This window comes from Coenobita brevimanus, chromosome 75 (genome assembly GCF_032717465.1).
Source record: "Coenobita brevimanus isolate Jiangsu-jjx chromosome 75, ASM3271746v2, whole genome shotgun sequence".
In the NCBI taxonomy this organism is placed as follows: Eukaryota; Metazoa; Arthropoda; class Malacostraca; order Decapoda; family Coenobitidae; genus Coenobita; species Coenobita brevimanus.
The window spans coordinates 18,836,006-18,855,446 of record NC_137028.1 but is presented as its reverse complement, the minus strand read 5'-3'; the positions used below and the strand labels follow the sequence as shown (position 1 = coordinate 18,855,446).

Here is a 19,441-nt window from a genome sequence, read left to right as displayed (position 1 = left end):
ATGCCAAAACTAATACAATTATCAGGTGTTAAGAGGAAAAAATTTTAAATAGAGGTCCTCAAGCTAATAGATACCTGTACAGGTATTGGTAAATTTACAAAGTGGAGAATCTGTGACAGCCAGAAGCAGTGTGAGGTATGGTATATGTTCATACTGTGCTTGTAGTAAATAGTACAGTACTATTTCATCAATACACTTTTACTCCCATTTAGTAGCAACCAAAGCAGTGTATTGTTGCATGATACACATGCCAGTGTTGAGTCATCTGAGACATTGTGGGCAATATATGATGCTTACACAACTTTAGTACAGATAAAAAGAAAACTGTAGAGCAGTTCAGAATGTTCATTTTTCATTGACTCAGGTTATTTTAGTCGAGTTAGGTATACATTTTTTTATTATTACTGTTATCATTATTATTACTGCAACCGTATCTGTTATTATTATTATTATTATTATTATTATTATAATTATTATCTATTTATAATCATTATTATTATTATGGATGTGATGGAAGGCGTTAGGAGAAATACATTGAGGTGGTTTGACTGTGAGGAGAGGATGGAGAGCAAGAGGCTAAGGAGAGTGTATGTGAGTGAGGTGGAGGGGGAGGCCAAGGATGAGATGGAGGGATGGAGTGGAGGGGCATATGAGAAGGAGGGTGTGAGCTGGGGGGAGGGCAGTGAAATGGCGGGGGACAGGGCAACATGGATGCGATTTGTTTGTGGCCACCCCTTATGGGATTGAGGCATTAGGCAATAGATGGGTAGATTATTATTTTTTTATTACAGGAGGTTATTGCAGTGCCGCTGGATGAACCGTCATGGCTATCCAGAACCTGTTCAGTGTAGTGACATTTACTTTTATTTCATTTGTGCTGCCTTCGTGCAGTTTCATTCAACTTACGATTTTTTTCCCCCAAGGAGGAGCTTGATGTAACCTTAATTAACCCCTTCACTACTAGGGGCTATTTCTTGGTCAGTATAAAATTTTGGTTGTGGCAAGAATAAAGTAAATTATATATGTCATATGACTGAAGAGGTAATTGCCATGCAAACACAATAACAGTGGGGGGACAGTCTCAACAGCTGCAGTGTCCTGGAGAATGGGGTCAAATACCACTGTGCTTTAATTCTCTCATTCTGAATATGTATTTTTTATTTTGTTCTTGCTATTTCCACTGATGTTATTCTGCATAGGTGCCAATTCTTGAACTGAAGGGTTAAATGTAGCTGTCATTAATTCCTTAAGTATGAGAGGCCTTTGCTAAGTTGTCATGCTTCAGATGTTTGCAACGATCCTGGTGCTCTTTGTGGCCAAGAAGATAAAGATAGTGGACTACCCAGTCTTCACCCCAGACGTCGTCACCAAAATATGGCCGTTGCCACTCATGTATGTGGGCAATCTTATATTCGGCCTTGGTGGCACCAAACGTCTCAGGTTAGTTACCTGTACTGATTCATAAGACCAAACTACTTGTGTGCTATAATTCATGGAAGGTTGGGGAGTAAAACTCTTAAGGTGACTGTACATTATACAGCAGACCCTCATATGCTGCTGACGTTACCAGAGCTTCAGTATATAATTATGTCATACTGCCTTGAACCCACTGTAATAAAGCTAATATTGTATGTTCACTAATTCTCTGGCCAGACCTTCAGCCTGCCAACTGAAATTATGTGGGGTCATACAGATATGATTCCAAAGGGCATAGGTTAAATGTAGAGGTAAAACAGATGTAAGACATTTATGGTAAAGAGATTTACAGAAATGGATAATTGGCAAAAAACTTTGACATATTTTCAGCCACAGTCTTTTTTGTCTTAATTAACATTGGGTTAACCACCACAATCTCTTGTTGGTAGACACAAGGCTCCTTCTGCTGATTTTTTTTTTTCATTTTTCCATGCTGTACATACTATACAACAGATGGTACTATATGTGCATTCTTTGTCCTCGTTCTATGAGTTCCACTCAGCATTTATGGTTACTGTACGTGAGGCATCTATGTACAGTATCAGGAAGAACATGTATTTTGAGGGTTTGCCGTTTGCAAACTAGCTGTTGGTTATGAGAGGTTGCATGGTAGACTTGGATACAGCACTAGGATTTCTGAAGATGATAGAATGTTTTACTTTGGTGAGATAAGGAACAGTATTCAGGGTTAGGGAAGATGAGTGAATGCTGTGATTCAGTGATACATCAAGCTTTATTGTATGTAACAGCATTTACAAAGGGAGAAGCAGACTGATCACATAGGAACTGAGTGGTGCTAAAAGTCAGACTAATTATTTTCTGAGTACTGTTGGATGTCTAAATAGATATGTCATATGTCAGATATATGTGATCATTGGAGAGGGGTATGCCCTACAGCACAAGTTTATTGAATGTAATGTGATATGCAAATACAAAAAAGAAATATATACTGTAAGTTGTATCTTCTAAGAAGAATAGTGTGGAAGCTGTGGTATAAGAATGTTAAGAATGAATTAATGCTGAGATATGCAAAGAGGAAGATATTGCACAGAAAAGTATAATGTAGGTGTCATTAGGGATACACAAAACATTGTGTCATTCAAGCAATAAACAAAGTCTGTGGTTTGACAAAGGAGTCAGTAAGGCAAAAACTACTGTGATGTTTGAATGATACAGTAGATTAGGTAATGCAAGAGAAAAAGATTTTGTAGCAATACTACCTCCTGGTCTTGGTGAAAGACCACTGCAGTAATGTAGTCTGTTGTTATACAGAGACTGCATTTGCCTGTGATTCATACTTATCAGTGTACAGTAGCTACAAAAATTAGCTTTCTTTTTGTTCCTTTTCATTTTTATTAATGAGGTAGTATTAGTTCAGTAAGATAATATTTAGAGATGCCTGGTGGTTTAGTGGTTTAAAATGACCAGTCAAGGAGAAGATCAGGTTCTTTATATAGTGCTTCTAATCCTTTAGAGATAGTTTGATTTTATTTGTTTTTCATAAGTTAAAGCCACCAGGGGTATAAACCAGTCTCCTTCCCTTGGATGTTGTGGTCTACAGTAGCTTATCTTTGGCTCATTCCACCTGGCAAGAAGTAATAGAGGACTGGTCATTATGCTAATTACTGGGTTAATATTCTGTACATTAGTTACAGATGACAACATTTTCTGATGAAATGCCAACCAACACCAAAATAAAGGTCCATAATTTATTTTCTTTATCCATCAGCTTGCCAATGTTTACGGTTCTGCGGAGGTTTTCAATTCTCTTCACTATGATTGGAGAAAAATTATTATTAGGGTGAGTATTAAGACAACATTCATCAGTGGTTTGTAGTAACTATAGGGAAGTAATCATCTGTTTTTTTCACTTGGTTTAACTTCCATTCCATAAAAAATATTGGCTGTACCATGGTCAGCCTCAACATGGGAGTTACTTAGAGGAGTAATGTTAAGTAATAATAGTAGTAATGTGCTGTATATTAAAAAAATGCCTTTTATTTCATTTCATATTTGGGTTTGCTTATGATAGGTTGCTACCTCTTGATATAGTAGTGTATTGAAAAAGAACTGATTTGCTTTGTCCAGATTTTATGGATGATTGTGAGTATCATTGTATGAATTTAAAGCTGAATGAAGATGCTAGGAAAGTAATGATTGTGGTGAGAGAAAATAATTGTTTCTTTAGGTTAGTGTGTTTAGCATTGATGTGTTTTGTAAGTGAAAAGAAAAAAAAAGTTGTGTAAACTGTTTTGAGTGAACATAGATCTATTTTCTTTTTTCCAGAGTTAATCCTGCATTTACCGTACAGCTGACTGTCTATATGATGATCCTCGGGTCAATTATAGCTGCAATGTAAGTCAAACGTGATTTTTTTAGTAAACATCACATCATAAAATGTAATTCTTTTCACTGGTGAGGCACACAGTTGTACTGCATTCAGCTAATGGTAACCATCACAGTGAAAGGAATGAAACCTGTCTGAGTTGACTCTTTCAGCAGTTTAGTCAGCCCGGGAACATATTCTGTCTTATACCTGATGACTTTCATCATCTGAGACACTTCTCCAGCTGGAAAGTTGTGTATAAATGTAATTTCTTGCAGGATTGCCAGTTGGTGGTTGCTGATTTTATATATATACTGTATATATATACACACACACGAGGTGCTACCCAAAAGTTCCAGTAATTTCGGTATTGTAGAAAAATAAGTTACCTTACCTCCTAGTTCTCATTGTTGCCTTCAAAGTAGTCCCCTTGGGCGTGTATACAGTGGTCCCAGTGTTTTTTCCACAAGTCCATGCATCCCTGGAAGGCTTCAGGTGTCATGGTCTTGAGCTCCTGCGATTCTGTCTGGATCTCCTCAATCGAGTGGAATTGATGCCCTTTCAGTCATAATTTCAGCTCGGGAAACAGGAAAAAGTCCCAGGGGGCAAGGTCAGGCGAATAGGGTGGTTGGGGAATGACCACCATGTTAGTTGAAGCCAGGAACTGCCGAACAACAATTGATGTGTGGGTGGGGGCGTTATCATGATGCAGGACCCGGTCCTTGTTCTTCCACTGTTCTGGACATTTGCGGCGGATGTTCTCTTTCAGACACTGGAAAACTTCAAAGTAAAACTTTCTGCTGACAGGTTGACCAGGTGGGACAAATTCCTTGTGAATTATCCCTTGGATATCAAAGAAACCGATCAACATCGACTTGACATTGCTGCGCCATTGGTCCGCCATTGCAAAACTCCCAAACCACCTACACACCACGTTACAATAGTAAGCATAGCTCAACAGCACGTCCACTCACAGTCACGGCTGGAGTCACACTGACACACAAGGGGTGCTGCTGACTCCTCCTAGCAGCTAAAGGCAAAACTGCAAACAGTTGGCTCCCTCTATTCAAATAACTGGGACTTTTGGGTGGCACCTCATATATACTGGTATACAGTATATATATATATACATACATACATACATACATACATACAGTAATCCCTCTACTTTCCGGACGCCCACTTTCCAGACATCCCCACTTACTGGACATTGTGGGCCTGGACCATCGGAACTGAAAAATGGCCAAAAAAGATAAAAATCCCAACAAAATCCGAATTTTTTCCCACCTGTAATTTGAAATTGCCGCGCGGCGCCAAACAGCTGCTTACACCATGGCTCCTTCACCCTTTCCTTCCTCCCTCCTCCCCCCTTCCCTGTCAGGGTTGCCATTTGTTATTTTTCATTACCAAATGTGGGCCAATTTGGTAATGAAAAATTCGTTTGGTAATGAATCAGAATAATGCATTACCAAACGGATTTTTCACATGTATGAGGATACACAGGATGGAGATGGTGGATTGTTTGCTTTCTCTGATTAATCTGCTACACTACATATCGTAAAAATAATCAACATGCTGTTAATTATAAGGAGAGTGATTACATTATGATATTTCCACTTGTATATATAATTAGTGAAGAATAAATGCTAGTTTGACGTGGAGGGACAGGTTGACGAATGAAGAAGTGAAGGAACGTTGTGGGGTAGATGTGGATGTGGTTGAAAAGATTAGGAGAAATACACTGAGGTGGTTTGGACATGTGGAGAGAATGGAGAATGAAAGACTGACTAAGAGGGTGTATGTAGGTGAGGTGGAGGGAGGGAGAGGGAGGGGTAGACCGAGGATGAGGTGGAGGGACGGAGTTGAGAGGTATATGAGGGAGGGGGGGTTGAGTTGGGGGGAGGGGAGTCAAATGGTGGGTGACAGAGTGACTTGGAGGCGTTTTGTCTGCGGCCACCCTTTGCGGGATTAGGGCGTCGGGCTATAGATAGATAGATAGACGAATTTGGTAATGAAAAGTTAAATTTGGTAATGAAAGTTGAGGAGATTGGTAATGTGGCCGTTGGGATCTGGCAACTCTGTTTCTCCGACATCAACAGTTACTCCCTAACTTTGATTGTGAATAGATGCTTATCGCACTGGAAGCCACACGTGCTCGTTTTTTGTGAATAAACAGTGAATATACTGCAATATCTCGCCTGTAGACCACATGGGAATTTACAGTGTTGTGCAGTGTTAAGAAATTTGAACTTAGAGTACAAAGGATCAACTGTGGAGTGCAAATTGGCAGTGTAAACTGGCAGTTAGAACTGCAGTGGTACAGTTCAGAACAATGTGCAGTGTTAAACAATTATAACTCACTGTGCAAGGAATTAAGTGCAGCACAACACTGGATTACTGTATGTGCTTCAAGAGCTTTTTCACCACTGCCAAAACCTTAGAGAGGCAGCCACAAACGTGATGTAAGTACCCTGGCTGAGGTACAGTCACTTCTGATTCCTCATTCTTTGGTTCCTTTTCATTTATTTCATGCTTTATGTCCATTATTAGTGTGAACAGGGTCTTAAATAGGTTTAAATAGTTTCTTTGCATGTCCGGTAGGGAGTTATTTATGTGGCTTTCAAAGTTAGGCTGGTTAGGGTCCATAAGTACCAGTCCAGGGGGCTGGTGCCCACTATCCGGACAGGACCACATTCCGGACATGCCTTTGGCTCTATTACGTCGGATAGTGGAGGAATTACTGTATATCCTAGTGGCATGGCACATCATCGACCGCAGCATGACCGGATTCAATGTCAGGACTGCAATTATTACAATTGTGTAACGACAAACGATATGTAACAATTATGTAACGACAAACGATTGCATTATGTTACATATATATATATATATATATACAGTATATATATATATATATACACAGGTAAGCCCTTAATTCACGCGAACTTTTTTCACGCGATTTCGGTTATCCACGAATTTTTCGTACAATAATTAAAACATAAAATTATAGTATTCAAATAAATAATTTTAATATACAAGAGAAATAAATAAAATATAAAAATGCCTACCTACTGCCTGGGTGCATACATATATGTGTGTGTGTGTGTGTGTGTGTGTGGAAGGTCAGTCCACACAGTCAGTTTGAATCCGACGATCGAACCATGCATGACTCGCGAATCGTTATTTGTGGCTTATTTTTCTGCCTTCCAGTGCTTGCTTGCCTTGTCTGCCAACCTTGGGCCTAAGCCTAGTGCTAGTGATGCATGTGGTAACACCAAAATGGACTAGTAAAGTGATGTTGCTGACAGAGAAAGTTAAAGTGTTGGACAAACTTCCATCCATCCATTGCCAGACGCCATGTATCCCAGATTGGGTGGCCAATGGCTCACAGTTAATTGTTTTACAGGGAGGGGCACTAATCCTCCACCAACCCCACTTACTTAAGGGAGGAATATCAGCGACAATTCCCCGTCAGGACGATTCTCCATCATTAACTTACATACCAGTTTACTTAGCAAGTACAGTACACTAGTTTTTTACTTAGATATAAAATATACCTGAAAATTAGTTATTAAAGTATTAATTAATCAATAATAAGTATAATTATAGGATGACGGAATTGTCCATGTTTTGATGGTGAATTGACTTCATGGTGAATTGTCTCTGAACCGTGTGTTTGGGGTGAGTCAACTGTTCTTACAATAAAGAAGACAGAACGTAGCATACGGGAGTCAGTGAGGGCTAGTGCACCAGACTGTGCTAAAGTGTCTTCACCTATGCCTGTGAACTGGCTTGGAACTGTATGTTTGGGGTGAATGAGTCAACTGTTTGGACAATAAAGAAGGCAGAATGTAGTATATGGGAGGCAGTGAGGGTTTGTGCACCAGACTGCTGAAGTGTCTTCACCTGCGCTTGTGCTTGTCAGGTTTCAGTGTTAAATTTCTTACATTTTTGTTGTTTTTCATACTTTATTGCAGTTTATAAGGTGTATGTAATGCATAAACAGTATTATTCCGATGTAATATACTTAGTAGACTTGCGTAATTATGTGCACATGTGGGCAGAATGTATACGCGAATTTACCACATACGCGAAGGGTCTGGGAATGTAACCCTCGTGTGAATTAAGGGCTTACCTGTATGTGTATATATATATATATATATATATATATATATATATATACACAGTAATCCCTATACTATCCGGACACCCCACTTACCGGACATTGTGGACCTGGACCTTCAGAACCCAAAAATGGCCCAAAAAAAGAAAAAATATCCCCCCAAAATCCAATTTTTTTCCCTCTCGCAATTTGAAATTGCCGCACAGCGCCAAACAGCTGTTTACACCACGGCCCCTTCACCTCTTCCTTCCTCCCCCTTCCCCCCTCCCCTGTCAGGGTTGCCATTTGGTATTTTTCATTACCAAATGTGGGCCAATTTGGTAATGAAAAATTTGTTTGGTAATGAATCACAATAATGCATTACGAAATGGATTTTTCACATGTATGAGGATACACAGGATGGAGATGGTGGATTGTCTGCTCTCTCTGATTAATCTGCTAGCCTACAAAGCGTGAAAATAATCAACATGCTGTTAATTATAAGGAGAGTGATTACATGTATTTCCACTTGTATATATAATTAGTGAAGAATAAATGCTAGCTTTACGAATTTGGTAATGAAAAGTTAAATTTGGTAATGAAGATTGAGGAGTTTGGTAATGTGGCTGTTGCAATCTGGCAACTCTGTTTCCCCATCACCAACAGTCACTGCCTAACTTCGATCGTGAGTAGATGCTTATTGCAGTGGATGCCACATGTGCTGTTTTTCTGTGAATAAACAGTGAGTAAACTGCAATACCTCGCCAGTAGTCCACACGGGAATTTACAGTGTTGTGCAATGTTAAGATATTAGAATTCAGAGTGCAAAGGATTAACTGTGGAGCGCAAACTGTCTGTTGAAACTGGTGTGGTGCAATTAACAATGTGCAGTGTTAAACAATTATAACTCACAGTGCAAAGAATTACTCTTAAGTGCAGAACAACACTGGATTACTGTACATGCTTCAAGAGCATTTTCACCTGCCAAAGCCTTAGAGAAGGAGGCCACAAACGTGCTGTAAGTACCCTGGCTGAGGTACAGTCACTTCTAATTCCACATTCTTTGGTTCCTTTTCATTTATTTCATGCTTTATGTCCATTATTGGTGTGAATAGGGTCTTAACCCTATATCGCCGACTGTAACGATTTCGTAACGCATGAAATAAATGGTGGCTAGACAGAAATTACCAACTAGATGAAGTGGCTGGCGAGTGTGACGATTACGTCATGTTCTACTGAGCACAGGGGAGGGGTTGGCAACACCACTCGTTGGTGGTATCTGGCATAATTGCCTCAGTGTTTACAGAGAGTCAGCTGGTGTGGGGTGGAGCAACTTTACTCTGTTTTTTCACCTGTTTATGTATTTTCACAGGTGAGTTCTATGCTTTGTAAAATTAGAACTTGTAGATAAGTCACTGCTGATTGTATAGGTGTGAAAAGGAGGCATAATGCACATGAAATACACACATTTCACGGTGATTATTCATATGTAACGATTTTGTACACTTCGTCTTTCAAGTGGATGGTACAAATAGTGCTTTGGACACACCTGAACAGCGAGGTAACATTGAACCTGCCACAAGTCAGTCATCCTGTTGAGTATTTTGGGAGTTTTTTTTCTTGTGGTAGATAGATAGATAGAGGTAGATAAATGAAGATAGATATATAGATTGATGGAGGGAGAGAGAGAGAACCAGCAAATCTAAGCAAGGCAAGCAAGCAGCATCAGTTAGGCAGCACCACATCCAATAGAGCCAGTTAGAGCCAGGCAGGAGTGAGAGAGACAGAAAGAGAGAGAGAGAAAAATGAAAGACGAGAAGGTAAATATGAGTAAATGACTGCAGAAGAGAGGAAAAAACAATAAAACCTCCTGAGAGAGAGAGAGAACAAGCAAATCTAAGCAAGGGAAGCAAGCAGCATCAGTTGGGCAGCGCCACATCCAATAGAGCCAGTTAGAGCCAGGCAGGAGTGAGAGAGACAAAAAGAGAGAGACAGACAGACAGACAGAGGGAGAGAGAACAAGCAAATCTAAGCAAGGTAAGCAAGCAGCATCAGATGGGTAGCACCATATCCAATAGAGCCAGTTAGAGCCAGGCAGGAGAGAGAGAGAGAGAGAAATTTGAAAGACTATCTATCTATCTATTGCCAGATGCCTCAATCCCATTTGGGGTGGCCACAAACAAATCGCCTCCACGTCGCCCTGTCCCCCACCATTTCACTACCCCGCTCCCAACTCACACCCCCCTCTGTCATTTACCTCTCCACCCCATCCCTCCATCTCATCCTCGGCCTCCACCTCACTCACATACACTCTCTTCGTCAGTCTTTCACCCTCCATCCTCTCCACATGGCCAAACCACCTCAGTGTATTCCTCCTAACGCTTCCTATCACATCCACATCCACACCATAATGCTCCTTTATATCCTCATTTGTCAGGCTGTCTCTCCATGCGACTCCACAGGCTCCTCTTAAATAACTCATTTCCACTGCTCTCACTCTTGACTTGTGTCCTTCCAGCATCGTCCAAGCTTCACCTCCATACATTAGAGTTGTTATCACAGTACTGTCATGTAGTAACTTCTTCACTTCCATGCTCACTTCCCTGCTTCTTATCACTGCATTCAAGGAACCAGCAGCCTTTCTTCCCTGCTGTACCCTTTCAAGCTCTTCACCCTCCAAACCTCCATCCTTACTCATCACACTACCCAAGTACTTAAACATACTTGCATTTTCCAATTCTTCACCATCTAACCTCGCTGTACATTCACTGACTTCACCTCTCTCAAAGACCATCACTTTACTTTTCCCTACATTCACCTTTAGATTCCGTTTCTTACACACTCTCCCAAACTCATCCACCAAGCCTTGCAGCTCCCCTTCATCTTCACTCAACAACACAGTATCATCTGCAAACAACAGTACAGGGAGTTTCCAAACACTACCCTCTCTTACCAGGGCCACACCAACATCCACTACCGTACCTTGTACCTCTTTTATTACCCCATCCATGTACAGATTGATCAACCATGGAGACATGACACATCCCTGTTTCAACCCAACCTTCAAAGAAAAAAATTCACTCAGTTTACCATCCACATGCATTGCAGTCTTAGCACCATCATACATACTCTTCACAGCATTCAACAACTTCACATCTACTCCATATATTCTTAATACTTTCCACAATCCTTGGTTTCTCCAAATCATGAAAGCCGCATACAACTTCTTTTCCATCTCTAGAAACTTTTCCACTAAAGATCTAAGAATGAATATCTGATCTACACAACCTCTTCCCTTCCTAAAGCCTCCCTGTTCTTCTCCAACTAATTCCTCTGTTCTTTCTCTAACTCTGTCAATAAGTATCCTACCATACACTTTTCCTGTTATACTAAGAAGACAGATGCCCCGTATGATTACGACATACTTCTTTTTCCCCTTTTCCTTTGTACAAGGGAACAATTATACCTGACTTCCAATCCTCCGGGACTCTACCTTCCTCCCAGGCCAATCTGCACATTTTCCACATCCATTCTACTATCTCTCCCCCTTACTTCAGCATTTCACCACACACTCCATCAATTCCTGGGGCCTTCCCCAGTTTAACTTTCTTCATTGCTTCCACAACTTCTATCCTACTGATTTCTTCCTGGTTTCTCACCTCCCTCCTTCTCCCAGCCATTCCTCAGCCAAAGAAGGTAAATACGAGTAAATGACTGCAGAAGAGAGGAAAAAACAATAAAACCTCCTGAGAAAGAGAGAGAGAGAGCAAATCTAAGCAAGGCAAGCAAGCAGCATCAGTTAGGCAGCACCACATTCAATAGCGAGTTAGAGCCAGGCAGGAGGGGGAGAGAGAGATAGAGAGAGACAGACAGACAGACAGACAGGTGGAGGGAGAGAGAACAAGCAAATCTAAGCAAGGTAAGCAAGCAGCATCAGATGGGTAGCACCATATCCAATGGAGCCAGTTAGAGCCAGGCAGGAGAGAGAGAGGGAGAGAGAGAAACTTCAGTATACATTTCCTTTATGCCAAATGTTTGCTCACCCATACAAAAAATAGTTTTGCAATAAAGAAAACTATTTTGTGTTTTATGAAGCAAGTTCTTGAATGGCATGTTTGATACATACTCAGATAACCAGTTGGTAACTTGATTTTGTGTTGTATTTTTTGTGGAAAAAAACATTCTGTTACTTATGTTGGTGTTTTTCTGCAGTTTATTATGCCTAGCACAGTACATGGCAAACATTAGAATCTTATGCATATACATTTTTTTTATATCATAAAAGACGACTGTGACGATTTTGTTACATTTGAATAAAATTTTGTGTCATAAACCTTTCTCAAAACTGAATGAAATTATGGCTAAATTTCAGCACTGAGAAAAAAAAAAAAAGGAAGAATTTTTTTTTCTAGTCATATCATTATTCAGGCATTATAGGGTTAAACAGGTTTAAATAGGTGCTATGCATGTCCGGTAGGGAGTGATTTAGGTGGCTTTCAAAGTTAGGCTGGGTTAGGGTCCTTAAGTACCAGTCCAGCAGGCAGGGGCCCAGTTTCCAGTCGGGACCACTTTCTGGACATGCCTCTGGCTCTATTACATCGGATAGTGGAGGGATTATTGTATACACATATATAGATATAGATATATATATATATATATATATATATATATATATATATATATATATATATTATATATATATATATATATATATATATATTATAGTATATATATATATATATATATATATATATATATATATATATATATATATATATATATATATATATATATATATGTATTGTTACATAGCCTATGATTTCATCATCCTTTGTGTAATTTTAACGCACAGTATGCTGCATGTTTGATCACGAGCGTGTTCTGCCTCAGTTCCCCCCCTTCTACCGTTATAGTAGAGTAAGTCGTCCTTTCTGTTGCTTAGAGCGGGATTGTCAACTCTTTGTCCCCATAGCTTCATTTGTGCGTCCTTCTTACAAGTTGTATCAAGCTCTGCTGGCCCCTATATAATGAGCTCAGTCTCTGCATCATTGCCACTTAGATCTACTCCTCATTTTGCTCGCATCTCTGTCCTCCCCTGTACAGTTATTATTATTGTGAGTTTCTCAGGAAGTCTCCAACCATCTAGCAGCTGTGTAATTTGAGTATGAGTGTTGTTGCATTTTGTTCTTGTACTGTGTAGCATAAGTTTAATTTGTAGGCCTAGTGAAATTTTTGTAATTTATGTAAAGGTTCTTTACTTCAGTCAATTGTTAATAATAGTTTGTATCTGTAATAATTTATCTTGCATTAACTGAGCAGTGCCCGGTGTATTTTCATTTTATCAGGGCTGACTTAGATAAATTTACTCTTGCTAATTTCGTGTTAATAGAGGCTATTGCAGTTATCCATATATTTAACCTGTTTTTTTGCCATTACATTATCCTTATGAGTCCTGAATGTTTTGTTGTTAGTTTGAGCATTAAACTTTAACTTGCAATTTTACCTAACTCTTTGTTTTGAACCTGGAACTTTACGGGACAGTAGTGATTTTTAGTATTCTCACTTAAAGTGTACATTATCTTTCTCTGTTCCGTAACAATATATATATATTATAGTATACATATATATATATATATATATATATATATATATATATATATATCTGTCATTGTCTTCCATTCATTCAGTTCACCACCCACCCTTCTCATCACTCGCCACGTATACTTGTGGATCATTTTGTGCCTAAAGGGGGTATTGACTATCACTAACCCTCTCCCTGCACAAATGTCCACTAGAGCACTGCCATTCTTATCCACTGCTGCAGGCACACCCCACTCACCAACTGCTTCATCCAACATTCCCTACTTTTTCATTCATGTCTCCAATTAAAAACATTCTCATTCCTTTCAGACTTTTCTGTGCATGCTTCCACATTTGTCCAGAACTCTTCTTTCACTCTGCTTGCATGATCTTTTGTTGGTGCATACCCCCCACACACACACGCATAATCAACCACGTTTGTAATCCTGCTTTCAATCTTACCCACACAATCGCTGAACCAACTGAACTATACTCATATATTCTCCTGCTGTCTCTTGCACACAAAAATACATACTCCCTCTTTTGCTCTGTCATTCTCACTTGCTCCTGCACATATATCCCATCCATACTCCCACTCTCTCACACTCTCACCTCGGCATTTAGTCTAAGTTAATCCACATATGTCCATTTTTGCACCCTCAAGCACCTGCACATTCACTCACTCCCCTTCATCTCATCATTCACACCCCGTACATTCCATATTGCAATCTGTACCATGTCTTTTGTTCGGTTCATGGTCATGACCTGTTTGTCAGACCTGGTCTGAGGCTTTTTGTTTGTATTTTTAGTTAGTTGTTTTCCGGGAAGGGGCACTAACCCTCCGCCAACCCACTTATTGACACATAGGGAATACGTGTTGGTTGGTTATAAGGTTATCACCCAGTGTATTAAATGATTTCTAGGTTTACAGGATATTACTGGCTTGCCAGTCAGTGAGGAGCTACCCTGAAATATAGTACCACTATAGTAAGTGAATGAATGATAGGCACCCCCACCGACCATATAAATACAGTAATACCCCGATATACGATACCCCTGGATTCGATACCCTGGCTTAATGATGGGGGTAGAAATACCACCATACCCTGCCTAATAATGGCCAAACCCTGGTTTAACAATGTTTTTTTTTTTTTTTTTTTTTTTTACCGATTTTGATGATATTTTAGACTAAAATTGTGTGTTTAGGTTGATTTATAAACTGTTTTTAGACTTAGATTAATGTGTTTTACCCATAGGTGGGGTGAACATTGTCATTTTGGGGTACAGTTTACTAAGCTTGCTTTTTCCAGACTTATATTTGATGATTTTCAGATTTTATTTGTTGGTCTTAGTGAGTTATTTACAGGTGTTAGGCTTAGGTTAGCTTCTTTTACAGCCGTTAGGCCATTTAGATTGGCTTTAAACTTGTTTTTTGGCTCATGTGGGTGAGTTTTGGACTTGGGTGGGGGGAAACCCAAGGCTGAAAAACGCATCCCATTACTTTACATGTTGAAACTATCCCTATATACGATACTCAACCTAATGATGGTTATTTTTACCTAACCAATTGCATCGTTAAACCAGGGTATACATGTATATTATAAATATATTATACATATAGATATATTATATAAGTAGCTTAGAACAGATGTACGAGTCAACTGCAATATAGCAACCAACTCAGTTCTGATCTGTGGAACCTGGTAAAACATTACAGTACAGTAGCAGGTATTCTATTGATTGTATTCCTTATAACTTTCATTGACAATTGTTTGTTTCTTGATATCAGTCTTCCATGATAACCATGACTTCTCTCAGCATATAGAATAGTTCATCAGATAGTCCTGCAAGCACTTTTTTTTGTTTGTTTGTTTAATTGTTATGCATGGGTGGTAAAAGTTAACAGTTTTGTGACTGTGTTATCATTATGAGAACAATTTTGTTGTCCATACTTAATGGAGACATCCAGAGCCTCAGATCTGTGGTCCCAAAGAAAAACTATTCAAGTAAGAAAGAAGGTCCTAGTTTCAGTTTACTACATTTCTTGTACAGGAGGTACTAGGCTGTCTGTAAAACAAGTGCTTGGTGGTGATGGTGGTTAAATGTGGAGGGTGGGGCGGTGGAATGTTTATGGGCAAGGAGTCTCTAACAGCATCAGTATGGTCTTTCTCAGCATGCTTTGTAACAGGCAGGAATTATCGTACAGTAATTGAGAGCTTGTTGTTGTTGGTATTTGTATCTGTAGTGGGCTCATATTTGGATGGGATGTTGTAATTAGAGCAAAAAGCTGCTGCTGCAACTGAAGATGCTACAGAGTTCTTGCTTTCAAATGCTGAACATAAGAGAGAAGTGATTCTTTTAATCTGTTTATTCCCCAGCAATGACCTGTCTTTTGATGCTGTTGGTTACTTCTTCGTGCTGTCCAACAACTTATTCACTGCAGCCAATGGAGTCTATGTAAAAAAGAAACTAGAAAGTAAAGAGCTTGGCAAGTATGGCCTCCTCTATTACAACTCGCTCTTCATGTTCCCCTTTGCCACCATCTTCTGCTGGTTCAACGGTGACTTAGATAAGGTACTATTTTGCAGGTTTATCTTAAATTATTATTTGTTTAATAATTCAAAATTCATTTTAGTATGCTCATATGAAGGTTGTAAGGACTTTATAATCCATTGATGTGTCTGAAGCCCTTTCTTGATCTGTGTTCTGTTTTAACCATAACTTTTAATATAAACCCAGGTCAGACAAATGTTATCACTCACTTAGTATGTGTACAGCATTATAGAAATTTAGGATAACAATTAATGTCCAACTTACAGTGAAATATAACTGATTGCTCAGATCACAAAATACCTGTACAGTACCAGTTTGTCACGTGTTAAACATATCCAGTCCTATATTATTCCCTACGGGATATAAGAATCTGAGATTAGGCTGGTGTGCTGCAGGCCACTTGGTATAGGAAAGTGACAGCCAAGCCACTTAACAGTTGTCACTGTGTAGCAGCCTTGTATCTCCTCCAGCTCCAGAAAGAGGGGAGTTTGTATCCATAGATTCTGTTTTCTTTTAATTCCTGTTTACAGTTAAGATCAAGAGCCATCAACACGTTGAGTTAGGATGATGATAATAGTGTGGTAGTAGGTGGATGGTAGGGAGGTATTACTATTGGAGTGGTGTGAGGCCACAAGTCCAGTTGCTGGCCTTGCAAAACACTCTGAAGCAGGGAACTCGACCGCATATACACAGTCAAAGCTTGGGCTGAAACTACTACACGTCTGTGTAGGTTGGACCTAGATGGCAACTGGCCATGGAGAATAAAAACATGGAATTCAAACCCAGGGACCTAGGTGAGGATTGGTGACAGTACAGGCACATGCCACCCCGCACTCCATCCCCCCCACTCCTCAAAGAGAAAAAGAAAATTTGCTGGTGGAGTACTGGTACTGCTAGCCAGAGCTACATGGGGCCCATTTTTGCTGGTAGGTGTCATCAACATATAAAAAAAAGGCTTACACATGCATGCCTGGCCAAGGCCTTCAAAAGTGAATATATGAAATGTATTGAAAATAAGTTAATGTTAATTTCTTCTCAGGCGTGGGGCTACAGCGGATGGAATGACGTGATATTCGTGTGTCAGTTTTTATTGTCGTGTGTGATGGGTTTTGTGCTGATGTACTCAGTGATGCTGTGTACTCAGTTCAACTCTGCACTTACTACTACCATCATTGGTTGCCTCAAGAACATCTTCGTCACCTATCTTGGGATGATCATTGGTGGTGATTACGTCTTTTCACCATACAATTTCTTAGGCCTTAATATCAGGTAATGCTTTTTCTATTTTCTGTTTTTCACAGGTTATCAGTTTTCTCAGTGATTTTAGTTCTTAGAATCTGATTTCCCAAATCATATCAGTTGTTTGATTTGTAGACTGAAAAGAACTGATTGATTAGACTTGCACACTCTCCATTTACAGTACTTGAATCTAGTAGGATTGGGATGCCATATTTGCTGAAGAGTATAGTGTCCCAGCCATCCTTACATGGTGAAGAAGCATGATTATGACAAGTGAACTATGAATTATATGTCGCAAGTTATGTTATTGTTTACATACATAGTTTGGTATGATATTCTAAACTTGAATTTTCAGGCTAATTATACAAGAATTAATATTTTCACAGCATTGTGGGCAGCATCATATACTCGTGGGTTACATTCCGGCAAAGAGAGGTACCGAAGCCTGAGCCCACAAAGCCAGCTGTTGTCACCAACATATAACAGCCACAGAATGATAACTGAGACCTCTTTGGAAAGGACTGGATCAGCCATCTGAAATACTGCACCACAATATAGGTGCTGGACACTGTAAAATAGGAAAAAACAATTCCATTCTCATATTAGTGACATACAGAGATATAAAAGTGATAGCAAGTGAATGACAATGCATTTTGGAACTGTAAGAAGGGTATAAGATTGATACATAATATCATATTTGGAAAAAGGTTGATATTAATACAATACTACGGAAGTTCATACAGGTACCTGGTCAGAGCACTGCCACAGCCATCATTTATCTAAATTCTGACTTCTCATGTATCTTTCTTTCTCTTTCTTCCTTTATTTACCAGTGCCAAGTTATTCCCATGCAGGCTTGACCATCTTACACAACACAGTGAGTTTTCAGTTTGTTGGAGTCTGTGAGGTGTTAAGAAGCCTAGATTTGCCTTCTCCCACAGGTATTTAATGAGATTTCCAAACTCTTTCTTGATACTTAGAAAGTAGTAGAGTAGATCTGTGCTAATGGTCACAGCTTACTCATCATTTTTGAGAGTTTTGGTAAGTATAGTGTAAGGTAGGAGAGAGGGAAATGCATCCAAGATGAGTACAAGGTAATGTTTCTCTGTTAAGCTAAGCAAATAAAAATATTTATTGCAAAAAGGAGTGCTGCTATATAATGTAGTATTAATAATTAACAGTATAGGGATTCTTAGTTGCACAGCACCAGGTAACGTTTGTTGCAATTCACCCGTGTTCATCAGTGGGGTAATGTACACAGAGCGACCTTACTATACAGTCTGGTTACTTTCCTGAAAAACTGATTGGATAACAATCAGTTGCATATTGAATGTAGGGACTGTAGCAGTTGCGTAAGTGAAATCAGCAATCTTATGTAGAAAAACGGTGCATTGCAGGGGGTCATAGCAATCATGTAATCAAAAATGGAGATTGTGTGTCCAAAAAAGGGTGCTAAAATGTTAAGATAGATAAGTGAACGATTGCATAACAAGTAACCTGTATAGCAAGGTTATCCCATATTCTAATCCATGCACGTGCAATAAAATCTGAGTCAGTTGTCCACACTTTATGTTAATTTAGTGTACTTATTTGCATTGCATTCTGTACAGTGCTAGCTTTCCTTTGGTAACACTGTACAGTTTGGCAAGTCTGAGTTTTTCCTGCTGGCATCAGTATGTTGTATATTCTCTGTGTTATGTTCTGTTTTGTTTTTTTCATGGTTAGGCAGCCATACTTGTGATAAGTTTTAAGTCAGTTATTATACTGATCTATTCCTCTTTGGTCAGGTTGTGTGTATTGTTCATTGTTAGTGTGAAATGTCTAATCAGTGTGTGGAGCTTGCATGCCATCTTCCAGAAGTACAATGTACATTGTCTCCAGACTTTTAAAGGAGGTATAAATGACAGTACTTAAATGCTAATTATGCAGGGGACAAATTCATTCACTTCCTTAATCTCCATGTATTCATTCAAGTAAAAGTTGAGGCAGTATATATATATATATATATATATATACATACAGTAAAAGTCCTATTATTCGGCATCTATGGGACCAGGATGATGCCGAGAAATTGGATTTGCCAAGTAATCAAAAACCTACCCACTCAGTACCTTAAATATATTGGTGAACACTGTTATCACCACTTATGGTATTACAACTGTGTT

At 39.2% G+C, this 19,441-nt stretch overlaps 1 protein-coding gene across 2 annotated transcripts in view; it reads left to right on the top strand.

Annotated features, from left to right (window-relative positions):
- frc (UDP-sugar transporter UST74c fringe connection) overlaps positions 1-19,193 on the top strand; it is an 84,548-nt gene extending 65,355 nt beyond the window's left edge. For both annotated transcript variants that reach the window (XM_080278875.1, XM_080278874.1), the window contains 6 exons: positions 1,286-1,440; positions 3,206-3,277; positions 3,763-3,831; positions 15,863-16,058; positions 17,077-17,306; positions 17,663-19,193. In XM_080278875.1, coding sequence (XP_080135001.1) covers positions 1,286-1,440; positions 3,206-3,277; positions 3,763-3,831; positions 15,863-16,058; positions 17,077-17,306; positions 17,663-17,759 — 819 coding nt within the window. In that variant the 3' untranslated portion in view covers positions 17,760-19,193. The remainder of the gene's footprint in view (positions 1-1,285; positions 1,441-3,205; positions 3,278-3,762; positions 3,832-15,862; positions 16,059-17,076; positions 17,307-17,662) is intronic.
- The last annotated feature ends 248 nt before the right edge of the window (positions 19,194-19,441 follow it).